This window comes from Leptonotus elevatus, chromosome 14 (assembly GCF_054856555.1).
Source record: "Leptonotus elevatus isolate MCC_2025b chromosome 14, RoL_Lele_1.0, whole genome shotgun sequence".
Classification (NCBI taxonomy): domain Eukaryota; kingdom Metazoa; phylum Chordata; class Actinopteri; order Syngnathiformes; family Syngnathidae; genus Leptonotus; species Leptonotus elevatus.
The window spans coordinates 13,366,064-13,385,773 of record NC_141252.1 but is presented as its reverse complement, the minus strand read 5'-3'; the positions used below and the strand labels follow the sequence as shown (position 1 = coordinate 13,385,773).

Sequence of the window (19,710 nt, the reverse complement as noted above, 5' to 3'; positions counted from 1 at the left end):
ACGTCATTAGGGTCAGCGATAGCGGTAGTCCTCACAACTGTACAGTACAACTACAGTAGTAGTTGTGATTAAAGACTGATTAAAGTATTAATTCAACTACCTAAGTTGAAAAAAATAAAAGGGAGACTGTAAAATGTATGTCTATACAAAAGTAAAACTGACACGCTTGAGCAGTCTTAAAGGGACAGCGCACATTTGTTTAAAAAGCTCTCCCGTGAGTGGTATTTTATTTTATTTCATGCCAATATAATAATTGGGGGGGGGGGGGGGTGGTAGTGCACCTCATTTGGACGCATTTTATATTAGACAGAAAATTGGAAGGTCAGAAGCCGGTGGTATTTAGGCTGGCAAAAGTCAACGTCAAACAACTCTTAAATAAGGCCATGAATTGGGAATGTCACGTGAATCTGTTGCGGTCGTTGGCAGAAGAATAACCATTTTAAAAAAGTGTAGCGGGAGGAAGCCGGAGTACCTGGAGAAAACTAACACAGGCACACAGCGAACGAAGAGCTCAACGGAACTTCAAAACTTGGAGACGGCCGTGCTCGTGTTAGTCAAAGAAATGTAATTGAAATATTTTATGAAATGTGTTTTAAACACCCAATCTGAGGACTGCAGTACAACAAGAAACATTTACAACCAGACCACATTTTAAGTAATACAAAAATATCTTTTTTTTTATTGACAGATCAGAACAAAAGCATGACACCAAACGCAATTTGTAGAAAAAATACAGAGCTCTCGAGCATGTTTTTCTTGAGCGCACCCCACAAGAACTTCACCTAACTGACTTTCTGGTCTGATGGACTGTTTGAGTAGGAGTACGCTTTCCCTAAGACAAGTCTGTCCCTCAGAAGCTTGAAGAAGGCATAATAGTTACTGAAGAGGATCAGTGCCAGCGATATGGTCTGATTCCACTTTTCTGAGCACATCAACGAGTAGAGTTGGTAAAAAATCATGGTACCTTCCAGGATGATGAGGATGTTCAATATTCGTAGCGGTTGGTTGAAAAAGAACTGCGGGTGGAAAAGATAGAACGAGTCAGTTGGGATGCAAAGCGACTTATGTCGATGAATTTACTGTACAGTGGTACTATGCGAAACAACTTTAAATGGGAATTCCACCCAAAAATGTTTACAATATGTTGTTGTGTGGAATATGAATTATGCAGCAAAATCCAACCACTTTATCCATCTCAAGGGGCGGCCATTGTGCCACTTGCTGAATCACGGCTCACCTGTTTTCTGAAGCTGAGCCGCGATTGGATGTTATCTGAGCATGTTTGTTCACTTGTTTCTTCGTGCTCCGTGTATTACGACTACTCCGAAAAGCTTTTTGTTGTGGAAACCTTACAGTGTTTTGTTTCTAGCATTTATCATTCGACTATTTACAGGGATTATCTTTGGGGCCGGGGACCCCTTACAATGGAGATATTTGTTTTATATAAATAATCAAATCTCTCTATGAGGAAAAAAACTGGCTGAACCAGACAAAATTAAGTTGAAATAAAATCAATAACCGTAAATTGCTGTTTCCGCCTTTACTGCAAAACAATTTACATGAGGAAAATCTTGATTTTATAAAAAGGACCATAACTAGTTTTACCTGATTCCCAAATAAGCAACAGGAATCTAAGGAACTTATATTTAGGTATTTATTTTAAAGATAGATATTGGGCATTTTGATGAATATCGGTATTGGCCTTTTTAAAAATCTGAGTGTCGCTATAATGTCAATCTAAAACCATTTTAATCTCAGGAAGCAATTTTTTTTTTAATTAGTTAACTTTATAACCGATGCTACTGACCCTGTGAAACTTCTGAACCATTTGTTTTTGTTCGACATTAAAACAATCAAATGTGAAAGTTTAAGATTTCAGGTATTTTTAAATTTGGAGGAAAAAAATATTTACTGTAGAAAACTCTTGAGAGCTTTGGTAACTTTTTAAGACGTAATGATAACTTTGGGAGCTCCCTGAATGTTTGTTAGAAATTTAAAAGGATGTCAATTTTCTAAGGTTTAAAAATAAATAAAAATCTACATTTTGAAAAGTCTGAAAAATTGTTCAATAAACATGCTTTAAGACATTACAACAGAGTCAAGATTGTTTTTTTTGTCGTTTTTTTTTTTTTTACACCAATATTAAACCCCCCCCCCCCCTTCTTTTTTTTTTAAACTAAAAATGATTATTGGCTTAAAATATCAGTTATGGGCCTACTTTACTACTAATAATTGGCATCGGCCCTGAAAAAAACATATTGGTCTATCTCTAATTTATTTTTAATCACTTTGGGCAAATTTTTGTCTTAAAAGTTACTGAATCGATTCCATGCAACTGAATTAATTCGGATCATTATAAATGAACAGATACTGTCCTTGAATTAAATTGGCAACCACCAATCATAACATAATTCAAATGGCTACAACTAATTGCTACACACACCGCTATTGCGCTTGAAAAATGGAGAGAGAGAAAAAAATTGACTTTTTAAAAAACAAAAAAATGTTGAAGTGTGTAAAATGTTTAGCCACATTGGCTAAGAGGTTTTATGACCCAGATCTACTTCATAAAATCAGATGTTTGATGCAAGAGACAAATCACAGGTCCTCAGTAAATCATTCTTCACAGCGCATAAAGAAGATATACTTGTGAGCAGTGTCATATTGTCTGTGTTGCTTTTTGTGTTCAAATATCCATGGCCGAAGGAGTGTATTAATGCTATTCATTAGCTATTGTGTGTTAGCAACAAAATGGCAGCGGTTCATAAGGCAAACTTGTGTTAATAGCGATAAACAGCATGAACCCTCTTCACTCATCTGTTTTTTTGCTCACAAGTTAAAGCAGAAAAACGGCTGCGCGACGGCTTGCATCTCAAAAAAAATCATTTAGTGCTACCTGAACGCACTACTGTATAAACAAACCAGTCCGCCGCCAGCTGATCTGCTTGCATTACTCACATAGAAGCGATAATGGGACACATCTGATGGTACTGCGACATTGTAGTGGCCCGTCGCTTTGTAGACATTCTTACTATGTTTGACCAGCACTCCCTGTGGCCACATGTATTCTTCCGTCCACCTGAGAGCAAAACACAGCAGATAACGAATGATTGCCAATTGAGCTTAAAGGCACATCTCGCTGACTGAGTCATGAACCGTACAAGTGCTGGAGGACGTTGGAGCAGAGGGACGGGTCGACTTTCTGCCAGCAGCCCAGATGCGCTGCAGCTTTGTGGAGCAGGTCGCAGTAGCGCGGCGGCAAAAAGTGTCTCATGAGGATGACTGATGTGCTGACAGACACCAGGATGAAGAGCTCGCAAGACCAGCGTTTGTCCACGTACTGTGTGCTCTGAATCAAAACAAAGGAAGGACCATCTATGTCGGTGACGCGCATCTCTATATGGAGGACCAAAACTGCCAAAATCACAAATACATGAAATAAATAAATAAAGCAAATATATATAATTCAAAAATTAAAACAATCCATAAATGAATAAAAGTTTAAAAAAAAAAAGTTTAAAAACGAGATTCAAAAAATTAAAATATAAAAATAAATGTGGAAATACAAAAATATATAAACAGAATTAAAATATCAATCAATAAATACGCTCTGCTCGTTATATTTATATAATTATATTTGTTATTTGTTTGTTTATTTATTTCATGCTGCAGATGCTATGTCAGGACGATGTTATTCAAATGAGGGGGCGGGCCTAAGCAAGTCTTGGGTTGGACTCTGCCGTTGCAAACTGCCTTTCAATGGTTGATTGAGCGGGTCTGCTCATATATATTGTTTTTGTTTACATTTTATTATTTTATATATCTATTTTTTGTATTTAATGTTTGAATTATATTTGTTGTATCCGTTTTTATTTTTTGAATTATATTTGTTATCTCTGTTTTTATTTTCACTTTTGATTTATCTATTTATAGTGTGCTCAAAAAAAAAAAAAAAAGAACCATCTATGTCGGTGACCCGTATCTCTACATGGAGGACCAAAACTACCAAAATCAAAAATAAATGAAATAAATAAATGAAATAAATAAATGAAGTGAAAATAAAAACAAATATTAAAAAAATATAATTCAAAAATTTAAATTTAAAAAATCCATAAATAAATAAAAGTTTTTAAAAAATGAGATTCAAAAAATTTAAATATAAAAATAAAATGTGAAAATACAAAAATATATCAACAGAATTAAAATATAAATCAATAAATACGCTCTGCTCGTTATATTTATATAATTATATTTGTTATATCTGTTTTTATTTTTTTAATGATATTTGTTATCTATGTTTTTATTTTCACTTTTTATTTATTTATTTAATTATTCATTTTATATTTTGGCAGTTTTGGTCCTCCATACATCTCAGGGGCAGCCATTTTCCGACTTGCTGTCGACTGAAAATGACATCACAGTTGCTCAGGGAACGACCAACCAAGGCTCACCTGCCTTCTGAGTTTGGTCATGTAATGTTCACAAACTGAGCACTGATTGGTCGTTACCTGACCTGAGTAACTGTGACGTCATTATCAGTGGCAAGATGCAAAATGGCCGCCATAAGACGAGAGTTCATCAGAAAATGTCCGTCGCATTGCGAATTCTACAACTTTAAAGTTTTGTTGATATTAAAAAACATTAATATCCCACCTTGACAAACCAGACGGGTACAAAGGCCACGTAGTACGCACTCAGCATGGAGCTAAGCAGCACCTCCTTCATTCTCCAGTTAAAGTCCATCTTGAGGAACTCCACCTCTTTGCGGATCAAGTCCGGCGAAAGGCAGCAGGCGTGAGTTGGCATGACCTGGACGCCGTACAGCTGGCTGGTGTGCTGCTTCCAGGTTTCCTTGAGCACCGTCAGGTAGTCCCGCACCCGGCTGACGCTGCCCATCTCTTTGGAGCCAATGCTGGCGATGGGCGAGAGGGGACCTGCGCGCCGGAAGTCGCAGCTCAACCGAAAGAATGGGATATACATCCCAAATCTGTAGTAGACAGGAGGTACAATGACAAGTTCTTACAATTGTACAGTCAAGTCCACTCAAAATGCGTTGTGCCTGCCTATATATGCCACAAGATGGTTGCACAGCCCAACACGAAACGACTTCACGTCCACCAGGTGTGGAGTGCGAGTGTGTGCAGTGAAAACAAATCAATGCGCTCTTGTATCCCTGTTACAATGTTCACTTTGTCAGCTCCTTATTAACAAGCAGCGAACTGTCCACCCGACTAGCAAGAGTGACTTCTTCCTCTTTACTGGCCGACTGCATCGCAATTGTCAATTTAATGCTCAGATAGGTGAGCTAATGTGTCTAATAGGCCCCATTTCCACCAAGCAGTAGGATGTGGTCCATATAATAATTCCTGACTTTATTCACTCAGCTACAAAGAGACCAAAAGTAACCGTTATGGTAAAGCGGGCAGCTAATTTGTACAATATTTTAAAACAGTGAATAAAATTTGTTTTTCATCTTCTCAACGTCTATCCATACATTTTCAACTGTACTCCGCTTCTCACCCAAAGTCAGCTGGGATAGGCTCCAGCTCAATTTCGGTCCCAATGAGGACCAAGAGTACAGAATATATGTTGATGGTGGAATATTATTCTAATCATATTAATGTATTGTGACTATAATGTTATATCACATCTTCCACTCACTGAAGGCAAGTGATGCTTACAGCATATGATAGATGATGCAAACCTACTCATAACATTCTATTCTTTCCGTCCAGAAAAGGGCACTACTTCATGTTAGTGGCAATTAAATAGTTATTTCGTTTTAGCCTAAATTATTATTATTAGGTAGTATTTTATACTGGAGTTGAAAACTAATTCACAGGTACTATTAGTTGGTTGACACAATTTTAAATATTATGGCCCTACCGATATGCCAATACCGATTTTTGGCAGAAAAAAAATACAGATCACCAATTAATCAGCCAATTATATATATATAAAAAAAAAAAAATGCATAAAAGATGTTAACTTCCGGTTAGCATTTGAATGGGATCCTCCTTTCGCTTTTAGCATTAGCGCTAGGCTAGCGATTTTTTAAAAACGAAGCATGTTTTGTATTTAAATATGCAGTGGATGTTATTCTTATTGTTGTGTGTTCAGTGTTACAGTTAACTCCAACTGGGATGTCATTAAATAGCTTAAAGGACGCTTGAGGGACAACAGAATAACCAGAATAACATGCTACACATTTGCTAGATGCTAATGCTATGCAAGCAAAATGGTGCATTTGGGGTACTTTCACAGCGTTGAAAAATTCGGATTTCTTCGATTATAACATTTTAAGGGGAAAATAATCAGCCATTTGGCAGATGTTTGAAGGGCAATAATCGGCCGGGCCCCTACTAATTATTACTGAAATGATTTACTGGAAAGGTAAAATCCTCAAGCATTTCTCAGTTCATTACAGTAAATGCTTGACTTTGCCAAGAAAAATGCTGACACCTGCTATTTTTGGAACAGCCCAATGTTCCCTTTTCTTCACTTTCAACATTTTAACACACATGCTATTTATCATACACAAAACTGCAGCTATCAGTGGCCTAAATCAAAATGTGGGTTAATCATTATTTACTTAAATGTGTACGGTCACAATTTCCCAATGAACAAAAATGTTTTAACAAAGCAAAACACTCGAGTGCTTTTAGCAGGACACAACATAAAATATTGTGTAAAAGGTTCAGAGAGAAGTAATGTGAACAAAATGAAACGGACACAAAATAAAATTTTAAAAATAAGCTCACAGTCGCAGAATTGTCATATTTAGTCCTGTTACAAGTGAAATGAAACAATGCAATTATTGTGGAGTGGATAAGGTCACAGTTGTAACAGTAATTAATAATATTCTCAATTGAAATGTGGCAGATAACTTTTCCTACGCTATGACAAATACCTTTTAAACTTCAATTATCCCTGGGTTAACAATTTCTCAGATAACAGATGACGGAATTCTGTCTTATCAGGAGAGATAGTAAGGCTGTAACTGTAACAACAATTTCAAACTTGGACAACTAAAAAATTATTTGGAGCGGGGGGAAAAAAAATTGTGGTTCCTCTTATCTTTTTCATAACAAAAACAAGCTCTTCATGTGGGAGGAGCACATCGGTCCAAAATCTGAGTGAGTGAACTACGTCAGCAACCTGATTAAGTGCGTATGTAAACGAACTCAGTAGCTCAAGGTCCAAAGTTCCTTAAACGAAGCAGACATGATGGTACTCACGGGTAGCAGAGGAAGAGCAGGCTTAGCACAGAGTAAGTTCTGAAGAGATAAATGAGGGAGCGGCACAGACTCCAGCCTGTCAGCGTTAGCACAGCAAACCGTGCCATCACTAAGAAGATGGAATGTGGAAATGATAGTTTCCCACTCTGTGATGCCTGCAGGAGAGCAAAAAAGCAAGGAGATACCGAATTTCTATTAATATGTATCAGAGTTCAAATGTTACACTTGACACCAACTTGGAGCCTTTCAAAATTAATTAAAATAAAAGAGAAGAAGTGAGTGTAAATTAATGAAAACTACACAGTACATACAGGATCTAATAAATATACACATACAGTCTATTCACATTTTCAACATTATTCAAAACATCTTGCACACACAATTGGATCATCTCTACAGCATGATATTCAAGATAGGTCTTATTTTTGCGAAAATGTGACAAAAATTCTGGAAAATCTGTGTAAAAAAAAAAAGCTAAATAGATGTTCTCACCTCTTTGACAATTGCTGCGATTAACCTCCGAGCCAGAATGATGACTATGAACACGAGCATGTTATAATCAATCAGGTGGAAGTTCTGTAAAACAACACAAAGCTTTAAATCTTATAAAAACATAAAAATAAAAGATGTTTGGATGAGTATGCATCAAAAAGAGAGAAGGTAGAGAGAAAAAAAAAAAAGCACGCAAGCACAGGAAGAACAACCTCAGATCTAGTTTCTCACTAATGTCACGTAAGGGTACTCACGAGTGAGGTGTGTGAGGGAGGATGCGATGGCGGGTACCACCATACAGTCTTGTAGATGTTGACATAGTGGACAAAGAGGGCAATGAGGTGGCAGAAGAAAAGATGCAGCTCAAACAGCACGTTGTGATCCACGGGCAACTCCGGGATCTTGCAGTGTTTCAAGGGAACAACTGTCTGCGCAGCCAGCGGAGGGCTGGACATGCAGGCTCCTGTACCAATCCTGCAAAAAAAAAGAAAAAAAGATTAGACTATGCTTTTCGACATTTTGTAGACAAAAGAGTCAAACTAACCTCGCGCGAGATCGCACCCCGGTGACGGGGGAGCTGGTGGAGTGGTTGCCATTGTTTACTGAGCCTGGTTCACTGCCAAGTGGAGGTCTGCAGTAAGTGGTGCGGTTTGCCCCTCGCCTTCCACCTGCCATTACACACACCCACAGCTCACCCCTAAGGGGATTCCTACCCTTGCTATTAGACCTGTTTAGAGGAGGGGAAACTGTCAAGTATCAGGTTGGTATTTAGATGGCTGACAACAACCCGCAAGTAGTACATTAGCAATCATATTTTGCCTTAAGGTGTGGTCCAAACAAGCACAGCCGATGACAGTGTGAAATCTTATAGCCATTACATCCATTCATTACCTAAAGTAGCAACCCCGTCTGTAGTCGCAATGATTGTAATTCTAACATGCAGCACAAAGTTGCAAATATTTCGCACTCCTACAATCTCATTGACTTCACTAAGCTACGTCACAAAACTGTTTTATAGTATCAGCGGGAAAACGTTTCCATCCAAGCCATCAGACACACAAGCTGCAAGAACGTGGTGGGGGCTACACAATGACAAATGAACCCAGAGGGTCTTTCCGCCAAGACCATGCTTGATTAAATGCAAAGATCGGAGGCCTACTAAGAGTCCATGGAGCGAGCTAGTTAGCATTCGGCTAAGATATTAAATTGATCAACAGGAAGATGAAAGCCTACCAGCGACGGTGTGTCAAATACTGCTCCGCGGCATCAATTTCCACTTAAAGGCAATATAGTTTAAGAAGAACTACTGAGATGCTGGCGTGTTTTTCATTGAAATGGCCAAACACATTCATTGTTGTTGTAAAAGTGGCCGCTGATAGACGGGAGCGCGGATGTTAGCAATCAGAGGGTGGAGTCTCATTTAAAGGGACAGTGCCACAAAGTCAACGTCATTACTCGTACGCTGACGTTTGGAATCAGACATTCTGGAATGTCTGCTTCATAGAGGATTGTGGTTCCTGTGTGGCGTTTGAAAGTTGCATGTTAGGTTTATTGAACTCTTAATTGTGAATGGTTGTTTATCTACTACAGCAGGGATGTCCATACCTTTTCCACGAGGGTTCCATACGAGTGGGCGGAAGTGGGGTTTGGGGGTCCACTTTACTTTACCTTGTGTTTACGAAGCAACGCACAACACATAAAACCGATTTAATGTGTTGTTTTGTTAGCTATACAATTACATTGTGCGCTGCGATTGGCTGCAAACAGTGCAGTGCCCCGCCTCTTGTGTTTGTGACAAAATAAACGCACTCCGGTGCCATTGAACTATAAGAAAACGTTGTGTTATGATATAAGTGCATCTAGTGACAGCAAGAAGTGGAATGACAAAAATATAGGACACATTAGTAATGAAAGTGTAAATAGTAACACGGCATTCTGATTAATATTGCATTTGTGGAATATAAATGAAGCAGCAAAATACTTTTTTAGAATCGGATTTTGAACGTATGTAATACTGTATCAAATTTGCCGTGTCGAAAATGACACAACAGTGCCTAAGGGTAAGGTTTTATGTAACGACCAATCACAGCTAGCTCACCTGTTTTCTGGGTTTGGTCATGTGACGGTCACAACCTGAGCCCCGTTGAACTGAGATATCATTTTCAGTCGACAGCAACAGGCAAAATGGCCTCCTCCCGATACTGTTGAAAAGCGGTAGATTTTGCAACGCAGCTTACTGCTTGGAATAGTTGGGCCGGTCAGAACATATTGTGAAATATTTTTTTTAAACTAGTATCAATAAAGGATTTAACGAATCCTTATGATTTGCAAACAGAGACGTGGGCCATTTTGGGGGTTACCTCACCAACATGGTGCCCATAGGCATCATCAGGTACCCACCCCTACAAGGATCACACAGCCGTTCCAAAATGAGCTCGCCAGTGATGCGATATTGTGATTTTCTTTAAATGTTGTAAAAGTGGTCATTTGAAAAGAGATTAATGTAAATAGTTGCCTATTGATGTCAGTTTGATAATTATTGTGAGGAATCGTCATATATGAATATTGACATTTTGACTCATTAAACAAATTCCAGTATGTATCAAACTGGTAGCACTTGACGTGACAATTCAGTTTCAACTGCACGGTTATATTTCGCTTTTCTTTTCACCAGTGGACTAAGATGTTCATCTATTGACAATTAGAATTGAGAGCTGAAATGTACAGTGAAAACATAACAGCGTAACTTTAGCCGGACACAATTACAGCATTCTCTACTTTGTGAGAAGTCACTGATGCATTAGTCACAATAAACATACTTTATTAAAGTCATTATTAACATTGAAAATACCATTTTAAACAGGTAAAAAAATATATATACTGTATATCAAAAATTCCTCATAGGCGAACAAAATGACTTGTCTCCTCTGTAAACATTCCTCAGTGAAGTCCAGGTACAGTGACATCAAAGCAGCCTTCCCTGCTGCAGAGACTCCTCTTCCCAAAGGACATTTCAACGCTCTGTTGAAGAAGCACAGCAAATGTCAGTTTCTTTCTGTCTGCAATGCATGTCCTTACAATTTTCGCTTACCGACCATCATAGCTCAGGAAGACTGGAAGCAGTTTTGTCTCCAGCATTGAGACATTTCACTACAAACCTATGAAAAAAAACAAAATGAGCTCCCGGCAACACAAACATGCACACCGAACAAGAATTCACACTCGCACAAGCAAACATGCAAATAAATCTAACATGAACTTAATATTTATGCAACTCAAGCATTTTTTTTGGTCATTATTTGGGTATTGCTAGCACATGTATTTGTTAGATGTGATATATTATGGACTAATTTCCATCGATATGGGATATTACTATACATGTATTAGGTAGGATATATTATGATTGACTATTTTCATCCATCTACAATCTACAGAAATTGTCAGGATAAGGTATTGGGAGTAAATTACAACTGATTTTAATTTAAGCAAGAGTTGCATCACAACAATCTGATTTTTTTTCTGATCTTATTTTGCTCGGAATAGCCGATAACAGCTTTTTGTGCATTTTGACAATAAATTACCTTAGACGTGGCACAATATAAAACAAAGATCTAATAGATGAGAGTTGGTTAGTTTTACCTTCATGTGGCGATCTTTTGGCTTTTAGAATCCTCCCCTCTGCGATTTTTGTCTTTTATAAAAAAGCAGCCATCATGACTTTGCATCAAAGTCAAGACCCCTGCAAGCTTGGTTTGAAATACTGTTGAGATTCAGTTACTTCAAGTGGCTGACGCCTTCTAGTTGCAGATACACTAAAGGTTGACGACAATACATATTCAAGCAGGATATCATCAAGTCCAACTTATTTGGCAGACCATATCTCGTGGAATGATGAGCTTTATTATTGTAGGTGACATTACAAGTGTAGTTTAGAAATTTTGGGAAAAAAACATACCTAACTCAATGTCAAAACACCGTTTTGTTTTGTCCTAAAGAAAAATCAGTCTGACAGTTCACATGTAGCTTATTCAGCGTGAAATTCATTTACATGTTCACCAACGGAAATCTTTTTTTTGTACAACAAAGCAAAATACCACGTTTAACTCAAGTTTAAACTGAAACTAGACACTTTATTGAAACAACGCAATGCAGAAAGACATTTGGATATACGCATTTAGAATCCTATTTAGCCAAACGTACACACTTTTTACGTGACTTGCAACATACATGTTGTCCTACAGTTATGTACAAAATATTGAGGAGGCTGCAGCCTCCTGTACACACATTGAACTTGGTTGGCTTTCAGTATTTTTGCAATTATGACAAATCAGATTATAAAACATATTTTTCCTTTGCGAAATTTCATCATCATAAGATTTACGTGACTTTATAGAAAGAGTTGTATGATGTAAGATTTGTGTTGGACCATAAAACAAGGTTTATTTTTGCCTGCAAATTACGCTATTTTCTTTTGTTCCTTTTTTATAATACACAGCCTAGATTTTCATTCACCGCGACAATTTTGGTATGATAACATTAAAACGTAACCATCAAATTTTGCTAAAACGTGATTGCCTCTAAGGTTCGTTACGCTGGAATTGCCAACTACTAATTGTAACAGTTATTAAATGGAGAAAGTTAACGACAAATATTTTTACCCCTGGAAAAAAAATCAAGACACATGCAACAAAATATGTCCTAAAAATGTGAAACCATAAAAAAACTAAACAATAAAAAGGGGAGAAAAACAATGGAAATTACTTTTGAAACTTTACGCGAGTTACAATCGAAGACAGTTGCCATCGCAACTCTCTACCAGTAGCTGCTCAGAATCTTCCATAGGGATGCTCTCTATAGGTTCCCTTTGACTGCCTTGCCGGAGCAGCCTTGCCTCCGGCTGCAGAGGCGGACCATGTGTTCTCCCAGTCCTCCTGGCCTGATTGGGGTGGGGGGGAATTAAGACAACCAATCAATACATTGATCCATTTCTCACATTTGGAGGAGAATGCATCGTGTTGAATACTTACCATATTGCTCATAGGCGGCTTCCTGTGGCTCTCCATGAGCGTAGTCATAATATTCAGTATCCCTGTAAAGAGATTTCAAATGCAAATATATTGAATTGGAATGCAATAAACTGGATTGTTGGGGTCATGTCGTAATAGTCACTCACGTGGGCACAGGTTGTTGGCTATAATAATTTTCATATCCCTCATAGGCTGGCTCTGCATATGAATCCTCATAAGCAGGCTGGAAGGAAGATAAATCACCAAGTACATTATCATGGCAAAAAGATGTCAAGACGTGCGTTTGATAAACCATTTATTGGGACGTCTAAATAAGAAAGCTATGTCTAATAGCTTACATAGGCTTCATAGGACTCGGGTTTGGCTTGGGAGCCTGAAGGGGGAACCTGCTGGTGGGATAGGGCAGAAGCGGGGAGCATCCTTGGTGCCCCGGCTGCAGGGGGTCTAGAGCGTGAGGCAGAACCCCCTCGATTTGCCGTTGCGGGCCCACCTCTATTGGCCGGCCCGCCTCGAGAATTGCCTCGGCTTATTCCTCCTCGCGGTCCACCACCGCGCATACCTCCACGAGGACCGCCGCGGGGGAGTCCACGCCCTCTGTGCGAACGGGCCGATACATTAGCGTTTTAGTGACAACAGAGCCACAGTAGGACAATCATTACTTGCACGAGTCTTACCGTGGCCCAGCACCTGGTGGCATACCTCGGCCTCTTCCCATATGCCCGCCACGCCCCCTGGCTGACCCATCATGAGATCCATTCAGGAAATGAGGGTCCATATATGGGTCATACTCACCAGGTTCCTAACAACACATTCTTGTTAAAATAATAGCACACATTCAAGTCAACAGAAGGTTGTAAAATACGAGTGACTTACGGGAATCAGGAACTTTTTGACCTCGTCCATAGCATGAGCCATGCGAAGGTAGGCATCTGGGATGGGTGCCATCACCTCAATGAAAACATGCAACTCCAATGCAAGGTGAGCATACTTTGCTTCACCGCCATTCCGCAACTCTTCCTCCTAAAAGCACAATTCAGTTTGTAGTACAACTAAAGTTCATAAGGCAAGTCATACATTAAGAAATGTCGATCATCTAAATCGCATGCATACCTTTGTCTTATCCCTCATGGAACCTTTACCCAAAACTGAAATCTTGGCACCAGTTTCCTCTTGCAGCCTCTTGATGGTGCTACCCTGTGGCCCCAAAAGCTTGCCGACAAAGTTGACCTTGTGGAATTAAACATAAGTAAATCAGACCCTCCCACAGAAGAAGCAAAAGCTGTCAAGTTTGCTCATGCAGAAATCAGCTTACAACCCTGGATACATGACCTCATTTCAAATGACCGCATTGCAAAAAACCTTTAGTGAACACTATCATTAACAAAGTTTTTTGACAAAGACTGCAGAATATCAGCATTGTATTTTACAAAACGACTTACCCTAGGAAACTGCTTGGATGGAATAAGTACACGTTCTTTGAGCTGGAGAGTCTTTGTCGTAAAGAGGTCCAAGTATTTCTCTTTCTCTTGTTCTTTCTTGGGTTCACCTTTTTGGATCCTATCAATCTCTGCCGAAGGAGAACAATTAATGCGTACACAAAAAGCCAAGACAAGAGGACATGCAACATCTCAAAGAGTTACAAATCAATATTCGGACAAGAAGAACAAAGAGCAAATGAATGAACAGTCAATATTAAATATGTGGATAGTTTCCTAGGCAAAACAGAGTCAAGTAACGATTGCTAATGCTAACTAAGCACACTACAAAGACACCCCAGACCCATTGGCTCGACGACCGGCACGCAAAAAAATGGCGGTAACAAGAAAAAAAGAACCACAAGCAAGTACAGTTGGTAATAATTTAAGAAGAGTACATTTTAGAAATCAAAACGCAGTGTGTGCTGACCTACAAACACACCGTGTTTAATTCGCCATTGTTCGTCTGTCAATCTCAACGCTTTTCAATTATTCAAGAAAAATAGGCCACAAGCCGCATGTTAGCAGTTAGGCCCCCAAAGCTAATCACGAGTCCAATAAACATACCTGCAGAAATAAGCTTCATTGCGTGAGTGAAGGATGAATCCAAGCTGTCCTTCTCGGCTAGGAGCTCCGGTAGGTATTTTGTGTCTTCCATTTTGCTGTGTTCGTGAACAAGCCTTGACGCGACCAACTGTATTCGACGGCGGACTCGAATTGGCCTTTGTTAGCACTGGCTAAGCTCGAACCTCGCGAACACCACTCAATGCAAAAAAAAACGTTGTGTCCCTCGCTTCGCTGAGGTTTCAGGCCACAACAGTGAGCGGAAAATGCTATTAAAAAAAAAAGTATTTGTGCTGAACAGCGACGTGGTAATTCAGTCCTGTTGTTTCTCTGCAGCGAATTGTTGCTTTTCGTCGACGGACAAAGAAGAGATGGCGCAGCTGTATTTGATTGAGAGAGGAGAAAGAGAGATGCAGGCGCCGGACGTGACGTTGTAGTCAAGTCACCACCCAAAAAATGGTTAAAAAACAAAACCTTCAAATAAAAAAGTAATTAGAAATTAAAAAAAAAAATTAACCGCATGTCCCTTACCGCTAAAATTATTTACTGTATTGAAATATGTTGTAATTGTGACATCACATTTTTATGTCAATTGGACAACTTACATCACACCTCACAAATCAAAATGGCGGGCTTAATTGGTGAAAGAAAGCTCTCCGCTCATTGAAAACCATTGGGCTTTGGATCATTGTTGATTTGTAATAATCATTTTGATTTCAAAATATGAAATGTCGTTTGACTACTATAACAATATACCCTGTTTGTATGCTAGTCACAAGCAAAAGCAATACAATATGTCCTTTTTTCACCTTTAAATTGCAGAAATATCAGAAATGCCCGGATGCTTGGAATTGTCCATAAAACGTACAAATACTAGTATGAAATCTATGTAAACCACAGACACTACTAAACCAAATGTTGCAAATGGACTAACAATCTGTACTAAAGCAGAAATACAGTTACTTGTGTTAAAAAAAAAAATACTGATAAAGGCAGAAGTACTGATTCAAATCCTGTACCGGTACTTAAAATTTTTAAAAGTACAAACTCTGAAATGTAAAAGCAATAATACATTTATAGTCAACATAGAATACTGTACTTGTGTTTGATACATACTTCCTGTATGCTAAATGTTGATGTATGGAGCTGTTTGTTTTAGTTAGAAAATCATATTTTAATCAGTTACATGTACAGCGCTGTCAGGGATGGCGCTACACCGAGCTTCTTTTTTTTTAGCACCATCACAAATCTGTGTAGCCCCAGTTTAGCTCCTCCAGCATTTAATTTGATATTTTAAATATATTTATCAATTATTTTCTCAACCCCCCTTTGTATTGGCCAAGCCCCCTCCTTTTACTTTACTCACTGTATTTTAAGTGTCAAGAGAAACTACTGTAATTACAAACTAGAGTAACTATCGCTTTTTGCAGTAATAGTAATGTGTCACTAGAACCACTCAAACAACTCATGAAACTGCCTTCAAATTTTATTATTTTTAACAATAGTAGCTACAAAACAAAAATATGCAAATTCAACATGGGCCAGCAACCTTTTTGAATAGCGAGCCAATAATGTTACTTCAGGGGTGGCCAAGTTCGGTCCTCGAGAGCCACTATCCAGCCTGTTTTCCATGTCTCCCTGCTTCAGCGCAGCTCAATCTAATGATCAGCTCATCAGCAAGCTTCGCAGAAGCCTGATGACGATCCTGATCATGAGTCAGGTATGTTAGTGGAGAGAAACATGGAAAACAGGCTGGATAGTGCATCTTGAGGACCGAACTTGGCCACCCCTGGGCTACTTGATACATCTGAAATAACATTTTCAAACTACCTTTGTTTATATGTTGATTATATGATAGTAATATATGTGAAAACACTGATCCTGTTGATGACTTCTCACATTATTTGTCAACAATAAAAATCATAAATACTTCCTTTCTATACATTTCTGCAAGTGTTTACTTTTTATAATCACTTGAACTACATTCCAGGAAATCGCAATTACCCCTCACTGTTGAGCTGTGAGAACATGCCCCCAGGTGGGCAAAGATATAAAAAAAAAATAAAAAATACAAAATGAATAATTATATATAAAAAATAAAACAGTGCATTTTCCATCCCTCCATCTATTTCCTATAAATCCTATCCTGCTCAGGGTTGCAAGGAGCTGCAGCCCATCCAGCAGACTTAAGGCTAAAAGCAGACGCCACCCTTGACTGGCACATCAACTCTGAGTTTGCATGGAATGCAGTTAGCATCCTCTCCTTCTGCTTGCATGGGTTTTCATGAATGGTTGTTTGTCTGTGCTCTGCAACTGACTGGCAATGGCAACTGGCAGTGTGTACCCCACCTCTCACCCAATGTCAGCAGGGATAGGCTCCAGCTCACCCATGACCCCAATTAGGACCAATGTAAACAATGGATGGATGGCAATTCATTATTGATGTACTTAAAAGGGAGGCATCATTATTTCAATAAAACAAAACATTGTGATTATCATATCAACAATTAATCATGATTAATTTTCTGACGCTGCATAAACTATTAATACAACCCAAGAGCAGCAAATAATATTTTACATTTAAGAGATCAACTTCTTACATAAAAAGGCCATTAAATTTGGCCAATAGTGTATTCCAGTCCCGATGAACTAGTCGCGTAATCAACTTCTTGAAGTATCAGATATCAATGATTGTAAATATCTCTGCTTTTTCCTTATCGTGGATTTGCATTGCAGAGTATGTAATGGCTTTCACTTCTGTACCCTAGGAAGGGGGGGAAAAAACATATTTTCTGTCACGTTTTTCTATCAGTTTGCCATTCGTCTCTGAGCAACTTTTTGTCAGGATTTGTACCTGTGGATGCTTCAACAGCGAGAATTCTTCACCCCACCTTCAAAACACAAAAGATGGGGGCACAGGATAAGAAAGATGGGAGAAATATGATTGTGAGGTACATTTTAGGTAACGTTTTCATGAAGAGGTCAACATTACCCGATGGAGCGAATCCTAAAATGCATTCTGTCAATGTACAAAACTTTGACCTCCTGTTGGAAGAAAGATATAAGAACCCACAATAAAGATTGTAACAATTGAATTAAAATTTTATTTTAGAAATTCACTATCGACTTGTTATGCAAATTCCAACACTGTATAACAATTCATGTTTGGCTAATTGTTTCGCTATGTGTTAAATGCAAAATTCTCAGACCTCTCTGTCTTGCAGTTAGCAGAAGAACTGATTGTTTTTGTTGCATTTAGGCTTTAGGCAAGTTAGAGAAACATACTCACCCTGGGAATAAAGAACAAATCTGCACTAAACTTGTACAGCCAGTCATCGAGAAAGTGGAAGAGCAGAGATTCCAAGTCGTCCCCTGTAGATGTCCGGAGGAAAGCATTACTATTTGTACAGATACAGAATGAATACACTCAGATTCTTCACCTTCTGACTTCACTTCTATAGTATTAGTGGGTTCCACTGTTTCGGTGTCCGTCATGTATCCAAACATGCCCATGGCACATTGTTCAAAGGCTTCCTCCAGTGAGTCTCCCCACGAGTGGATTCTTAGAAAGGGTCATCAAATGATAACATCAATCACAGTGACAGAAAACCTAAAACTGTGTATGAACCGTGACATATAGGACACTCACTGTACATCTGCTGTATGATCCAAGTCTGTAATAAATGGACAAATGGACATAATTTTAGACAGAATTGACATCAATCAATCAATCAATCAATCGAATTGTATTTATGTAGCACCTTTCATACATTAACTCATTCACTGCCATTGACGTCAAAAATTCATTTAAACTATTTCTATTAGTTTAACATTTTTTTCCACTTTTGTTAACAAGAGTATGAAAACCTAGAAACATTTTTATTGCACATTTAGAACAGATATAAATGTTATTAATCGTGAGTTAACTTGTGAAGTCATGTGATTAATTACAATTAAAAAAATTAATCACCTGACGCCCCTAATTTTTAATATTTGTTTTAATCGTGAGTTAACTAGTGAAGTCGTGTGATTAATTACAATTAAAAAATGTAATCACCTGACGCCCCTAATTTTTAATAAACTTTTCTCTTTTTAAAATCACGAGTTAACTAGTAAAGTAATGCGATTAATTCTAATTTAAAACATTTATCACCTGACACTCCTAATTTTAATCATCTTTACTTCTTAAAAAAAAAAAGATTTAAAAAAGAAAAGATTATTAAAAATTAGGGGCGTCGGGCGATTAAAATTTGTCACATGACTTCACTAGTTAACTCACAATTTTATATCTGTTCTAAATATACAATAAAAAAAGTCTAGGTTTTCATACTCTTGTTGACAAAAGTGAAAACAAATATTAAACTCATAGAAATAGTTAACATTAATTTTTTACGTCTATAGCCGTCAATGGCAGTGAATGAGTTAAAATGCAATTCAATGTGCTAAACATCCAAAGTACAATAAAAAGAAGAAACACCCCTCACCCCCAACTTTCACATGAGCATACACACGCACACACAAATGTTTTGAATGCAGTAAATGTCATTCACTTTTTCTCTGAGCAAAGGTGGATAAATCGGATTTTTAGACCATACCAGCCCCACTTGTTATTTTTGTTAAAGACGGCCATGGCAATGGAGTACAGTACACAGTTAGCACTTCTACTATAACAATATGTTACTCACATTCATATTTCTTGTTAATTGAAGGGTACTTGGATTTGGTTTTTTCCTGCGCCTCTGTCAGGTCTAGCTGGCGATCGTCCATTTAGCTGACGGGGTTGTTCGGCGTGTCGTGTAAAGTGTACCGATTGTCAAAAGAGAACTTCTCATAAGTGTCGCTGAACGCAGGCAAGACTGTCAAGGCTCCAAAGTGGTTTCCAACATGGTGGATGGGGCGGGACCACGGACGCAA

At 38.3% G+C, this 19,710-nt stretch overlaps 3 protein-coding genes across 6 annotated transcripts; all 3 read right to left on the bottom strand.

Moving 5' to 3' along the window:
• Positions 1–657: 657 nt before the first annotated feature.
• Positions 658–9,452, bottom strand: tmem39b (transmembrane protein 39B). 2 transcript variants are annotated; one of them, XM_086095758.1, is made up of 9 exons: positions 9,336–9,452; positions 8,275–8,457; positions 7,985–8,204; positions 7,731–7,814; positions 7,239–7,393; positions 4,654–4,987; positions 3,162–3,349; positions 2,959–3,079; positions 658–1,016 (listed from the first exon to the last, which is right to left on the bottom strand). In XM_086095758.1, the coding sequence occupies exons 1-9, from the start codon at positions 9,353–9,355 to the stop codon at positions 783–785; spliced, it is 1,539 nt and encodes a 512-aa protein (XP_085951884.1). In that variant the 5' UTR covers positions 9,356–9,452; the 3' UTR covers positions 658–782. The 2 variants fall into 2 exon arrangements, with proteins under 2 accessions (XP_085951884.1, XP_085951885.1); XM_086095759.1 differs by lacking the exon at positions 9,336–9,452 and adding an exon at positions 8,964–9,144 and having other exon boundaries at positions 659–1,016.
• Positions 9,453–10,534: 1,082 nt separating this feature from the next.
• Positions 10,535–15,217, bottom strand: khdrbs1a (KH domain containing, RNA binding, signal transduction associated 1a). 3 transcript variants are annotated; one of them, XR_015097130.1, is made up of 11 exons: positions 14,800–15,217; positions 14,197–14,324; positions 13,868–13,984; positions 13,631–13,777; positions 13,432–13,556; positions 13,096–13,351; positions 12,904–12,980; positions 12,758–12,819; positions 12,492–12,666; positions 10,822–10,888; positions 10,535–10,751 (listed from the first exon to the last, which is right to left on the bottom strand). XR_015097130.1 is itself a non-coding variant. In XM_086095290.1 (9 exons), the coding sequence occupies exons 1-9, from the start codon at positions 14,888–14,890 to the stop codon at positions 12,557–12,559; spliced, it is 1,113 nt and encodes a 370-aa protein (XP_085951416.1). In that variant the 5' UTR covers positions 14,891–15,217; the 3' UTR covers positions 11,610–12,556. The 3 variants fall into 3 exon arrangements, 1 of the variants encoding a protein (XP_085951416.1); XR_015097129.1 differs by having other exon boundaries at positions 10,826–10,888; XM_086095290.1 differs by lacking the exons at positions 10,535–10,751; positions 10,822–10,888 and having other exon boundaries at positions 11,610–12,666.
• A 1,047-nt stretch (positions 15,218–16,264) lies between these two features.
• On the bottom strand, positions 16,265–19,679 carry tslig1 (tRNA splicing ligase complex subunit 1). Its single transcript, XM_086094847.1, has 7 exons — positions 19,482–19,679; positions 18,446–18,470; positions 18,237–18,358; positions 18,086–18,168; positions 17,789–17,841; positions 17,651–17,687; positions 16,265–17,560 (listed from the first exon to the last, which is right to left on the bottom strand). The coding sequence occupies exons 1-7, from the start codon at positions 19,561–19,563 to the stop codon at positions 17,474–17,476; spliced, it is 489 nt and encodes a 162-aa protein (XP_085950973.1). The 5' UTR covers positions 19,564–19,679; the 3' UTR covers positions 16,265–17,473.
• Between the last annotated feature and the right edge of the window lie 31 nt (positions 19,680–19,710).